The sequence below is a fragment of the Cephus cinctus genome, unplaced genomic scaffold (genome assembly GCF_000341935.2).
Source record: "Cephus cinctus unplaced genomic scaffold, Ccin1 Ccin1_scaffold2404, whole genome shotgun sequence".
Classification (NCBI taxonomy): Eukaryota; Metazoa; Arthropoda; class Insecta; order Hymenoptera; family Cephidae; genus Cephus; species Cephus cinctus.
Genome location: NW_014334244.1, coordinates 1 through 5463, shown reverse-complemented (window position 1 = coordinate 5463; position 5463 = coordinate 1). Strand labels below are relative to the sequence as shown.

Genomic DNA, 5463 nt, shown 5'->3' with positions numbered 1-5463 from the left:
TATCACCTTACATCGTTACTATTAGTATTAGTATCCGCATACCTTTCATCATGCTTGCATTAATTACTTTTATATTCTGTCTTCGAGTTCTGTATTTGACTTCTCGTATCCGGATATCTTCATCAAGTCTTGACAGCGTAAGTTTTCTTTTTCTCGTTTTTTCAAGTGAATGTCTGAAATTGAATTTTTTGTCCATTTTCCTATAGAAATTTTCCTTGACAACGTTTTTTAGTACATTTAGAAAAATTGCATGCTTCTGTTTCATTACATTTTATGTCTATTGGATCTCCTTCATTTTCACCCAGTGGTTCAATACGATTGTGGCATTCCACATTTGTCAACCTGCTTTTGATTTTAAATTATTTCTTTCCTGTGTTAGATATGTCCGTCATTCTCCGTTTTTTTGAATTTAATATTACTTTTTGGAAGTCCCTTACTCCTCTGTAGAAATCATTCTTTGCGAAGTTAGTTAAATTATCCAACACTATTGCATCTTGAAAATAAACGAGAAATTTGTCGATTTTCGGCTACATCGTCGGGACTTATACGTGTGGAAGATATTCCGGGGCGATGGACAAGACTATTTTTCAAAGTTCTATTAATTTCCATCGTAAGAACTTTTTTGTGCGTTTTGAAACATTTAAGCGGATCCGAAAGGATTCAAACAAAGTTTGATTGCGATGAAGCCACAAGTGCTGCCGCCAAGATTGCAGAGTACTACTGGTAGAAGCCTGATAGAACTGATTTCATTTCACTGTAATATTTTTTGTAATTCAGGTATTAAAGAGTTAAGCCTCTAGAAATATTTCAAAACAAGTGCCTTAGGTTAATGCTTAATGCAAAGAATGACTTCTACAAAGGAGAAAGGGACCTCCAAAAAGTAATATTAAATTCTAAAAAACGGAAAATGGCGGACATATCTAACACAGGAAACAAATAATCTAAAATCAAAAGCAGTGTGACAAATGTGGAATGCCACAATCGTATTGAACCACTGGGTGAAAATGAAGGAGATCCAATAGACATAAAATGTAATGAAACAGAAACTGATCATATTTCAAAATATATTAAAATATGTCCAAAAAATCACCAGCATTAGCGTTACATTGTAAAATAGAGAAGCATGCAACTTTTCTAAATGTACTGAAGAACGTTGTCAAAGAAAATTTTTATAGAAAATATCAGGAAGGAAACACAGAGGTACATGTAAGTAATCGAGATGATTGTCTGAGGCTTATAGGAAAATGGACAAAAAATAAAATTTCAGACATTCACTTGAAAGAACGAGAAAAAGAAAACTTACGTTGTCAAGACTTCATGAAGATATCCAGATACGAGGAGTTGAAAACTGAACCCGAGAAACAGAATAAAAAAGTAGTTAATGCAAGCATGATGAAAGGTATGCAGATACTAATACCTATAGTAACGATGCAAGGTGATATAAAAATTAATTATTTACATAAAACATTAAAATACCAGTGTTATATCAAAGTTTCGTAGAAGAATTCTATTAGCAAAAGAAGAATAACACAATATGATCGTTGTCAAATCACAAGTTGAAACGGTGTAACAGTTCGCACGGCCTTCTTTTTTCCTGGTTGCTAATGATCATAGTAATGAACCATAATATTAAAGAATATAGTTATTTGTCATTCTGCATGCTATGAAATACAATTTGTTTTTCTACATTTACAGGCAAGGTCCATACCACGTTGAATACACCAGTTCTCGTCCGATCACTGAAGTTAAGCAACATTGGGCGCGGTCAGTACTTGGATGGGTGACCGCTTGGGAACACCGCGTGTCCTTGCCTCTCTTTTCTTACTTTTTTAAATTTATACTTCACAAGTAATGGTGTTACTTAAAACTGGGATATAATTTGAAACATGTGAAATATTCCGGGTCCGATTACTCTTCCAATTTGGGGGTTACTAATTGCGAAAGTGGTGCCATAATGATTTTTATCCTTCGTTTTACTTACATGGTAGATGAAAGGTCTAAAATCCTTTTAAATAAGACCCAAAAGGCAGGATTGAAATGTATTCATAAATATACGGATAAATATACGAAAATAATTTTAGAAAAGTTGCATGCTTCTCTATTTTATCATGTAGTGCTAATGCTGGTGGCTTTAATTGACATTTTGGTATTATCTTTTGAAATATTACCAGTTTCTGTTTCATTACATTATATGTCTATTGGACCTCCTTCATTTTCACTCAGTGGTTCAATACGATTGTGGCATTCCGCATTTGTCACACTGCTTTTGATTTTAGATTATTTGTTTCTTGTGTGTCCTGTATGTCCGTCATTCTCCGTTTTTTCGGATTTAACATTATTTTTTGTAAGTCCCTTACTCTTTTGTAGAAATCACTCTTTGCGAAGTTAGTTAAATTATCCAATGCTATTGCATCCTTAAAATAAACGAGGAATTTCGCGATTTTCGGCTACATCGTGGGGACCTATGCGTGTGGAAAATATTCCGGGGCGATGGACAGGACTATAAGTACGAAGACTTTGCCGGTTGTCTTTGCTTATGTTTTTATATACCCATAACTTAATCTATACTAGACAATTATCTGTGTTGATACACAAAACATTGTATAGATATTCAGCTTAGTTATATCTTACTTTAATGATCACAATGTAATTGATGCCATCATTGATTAATATTTCTATATTAGTGTTAAATTATTTCTAAGTTATATCTTACTTTAATGATATTCCGGGGCGATGGACAAGACTATAAGTACGAAGACCTTACCGGTCGTCTTTGCTTATGTTTTTACATACCCATAACTTTATCTATACTAGACAATTATCTGTGTTGATACACAAAACATTGTATAGATATTCAGCTTAGTTATATCTTACTTTAATGATCACAATGTAATTGATGCCATCATTGATTAATATTTCTATATTAGTGTTAAATTATTTCTAAAGTATGCTTAAACTACGTTAATTTAATATTCAAAAGACCATCTTAACTTGCGAGTTGCACCAAAATGATCCTTTAAATACAATTGATTATTCCCACTAAGAAATTGAACAGGTTTAAAATTCGAACAAAAATCTTTCACATCTTTTCTTCACTCATCCTAGTATAGCGTCAACCACGTTCGATGAATCTATAATACATATTACTGATTATGGGTGAACCCTGTCTGGACCTGATGCGATTGACAACCACCTCCACCACACGATAGTTTTTCATTTTCAACTTCTTACTGTTTAGTGGACATTTAATTCATTGAAATACAAGATAATCGGAATATCCTAGAACCAAATATTTTGAAGCTCATAAATCGAACTCTCTCATAGAAGCTACCAGAATTTGGAAGCTAGTTCAGTATTTTATTTATATTAATATCACACACATGTTTTTAAAGAGTAGTGTAAGAAACGAAGATGAACTTTAACGACTATCCCAATTTTAGACCAAACCTTCGTGTTTAACAGACGAACATATAAAACATGGAGGTCATTAAAAAACACTGTTGCAAGAATAATTATACGGAATAGATATTAGGTGTATTATTATTCGAACGGAAGCCATAATATAATCTAAATCTTAAATTTGTGAAAGAGGTGAGGAATTAAAATTAATTAGTGCATACTATTGTCACGAAGAACTTTCCTGTGACGCTTCGCTCCTCCCTTTCCCAAACCTTTTCCTCCCTTACCACGGCCAGTCATTTTCACCAACGAAATTCAATCCAAACCCTCTTTAAGAAATATTCCGTAGAACTGATGCAATAGCTAAGATTCAAGGGGTATTTATCCTCTCTCCTATGCGTATCCCCACCACTTACCGACTGGCCAATGAGCGTCGAGCTCAACAATCAGTCGAGTCTATAAGTCAGTGACCAAAGTTGACGCTGTCATACCGCATTTGAATTTTATGGTGTAAAGTTTTATCGACGCTCACAGTGAAAGACATATTAGCTGAACATGGCTCGTACGAAACAGACTGCTCGCAAGTCAACTGGAGGAAAGGCTCCTCGGAAGCAATTGGCTACGAAAGCTGCACGTAAAAGTGCACCAGCTACCGGAGGAGTTAAGAAGCCTCATCGCTACAGACCAGGAACCGTCGCTCTGCGTGAGATTCGTCGCTATCAGAAGAGCACGGAGCTGCTCATTCGCAAACTGCCCTTCCAGCGATTGGTTCGCGAGATCGCTCAGGACTTCAAGACGGACCTTCGCTTCCAGAGTTCAGCCGTGATGGCACTTCAAGAAGCTAGCGAGGCTTATCTCGTCGGCCTCTTCGAAGACACCAACTTGTGTGCCATCCACGCCAAGCGTGTCACCATCATGCCAAAGGACATCCAGTTGGCTCGGCGTATTCGTGGAGAACGTGCCTAAATACCGAAGGCTTATAAAATAAAACCGGTCCTTTTCAGGACCAACATTTTCTTATTTCGAGGAATATGCACATACGTTTATACTCTAAAAGAAGTTTCTAAATTCAATCCAAGTATGCCCACTTACATACACTTTAGTCGGCATACACCTTATTTAATATTTTCTTTCTGTAGTAAGCAATGTTTTTACAGTATTAACATTTCTGAGAGCTGATTGATTCCACGCAAATCAATATTTTAGAGCGACTAACCTGCACTCCAAAATGCACAATTTGAATACTTTCCCTAGTTTTGATAACTGTGGCAAGAGAACTTATTTAATAGTAGAAACGTTTATTTTCTTTAATTTAGGGATTTTAAGGTTTATTCACTGATAAGTGATTGTCATGTTCTTTTTCTACTTTAGTAACGGTTTTACGTTGAGAAACTAAACATTCTTAGTTCTGGAGCCTATGGTGGTCAATCATATTCTTTGACGTAATATTCTTCACTGCATGCGTTACCCTTAACTGGTCTTTTTCTAATCGTAATGTTTTTCTCGAAGTCTGAACTAGGGATATCGATTCTTCCTGAAAAAAATCGATTCGAATCAAATGTAACAGCATCGATTGACAATTAAATTGGGCACTAAGAGGTCGATTTCCCATTAATCGATTCTGTAGTCGATTTTAGAGTACATAATTATAGCATAATTGAAATGGAAAAATAAGAAACATTATTTCCAGCTTCCCTTTTTTCTTCAAAGTTAAAAAAAACAGACAACACAATCTTTGATCTCTGTTATTATTACCGTTAGAATGGTTAATAATGCCACCTGAATAACATAAGGATGCGTTACAAAATAGCATACATACATCTTAAGGCATATTCCGTATTTGAACCCCGGTTGCACTTATTAAATTTCAGCCAATGACATCGATTAATTTTTATCATCAGTCGAAATGAATCGATGCAATTAGCTATAATCTAATAACTGCAACTGTAGTTCAATTACGGAATATATCGTTAATAAACATCTTTTCACTATATAGTGATTTGCCTTAATGTGAATAAGTCCGATCCTTAGAGTTTTGGGATCGATTCACTGAATCGGTCCAAT

The 5463-nt window shown here is 35.1% G+C and overlaps 1 protein-coding gene and 1 non-coding gene across 2 annotated transcripts; both read left to right on the top strand.

Annotated features, from left to right (window-relative positions):
* Positions 1 to 1694: 1694 nt before the first annotated feature.
* LOC112495329 lies at positions 1695 to 1813 on the top strand. Its single transcript, XR_003061726.1, has one exon. It is a non-coding gene; the product is annotated as a 5S ribosomal RNA (ribosomal RNA).
* Positions 1814 to 3908: 2095 nt separating this feature from the next.
* LOC107274132 (histone H3) lies at positions 3909 to 5387 on the top strand. Its single transcript, XM_015752918.2, has one exon. It carries the CDS (start codon positions 3955 to 3957, stop codon positions 4363 to 4365), a length of 411 nt encoding a protein of 136 aa, XP_015608404.1. The 5' UTR covers positions 3909 to 3954; the 3' UTR covers positions 4366 to 5387.
* Positions 5388 to 5463: the final 76 nt, after the last annotated feature.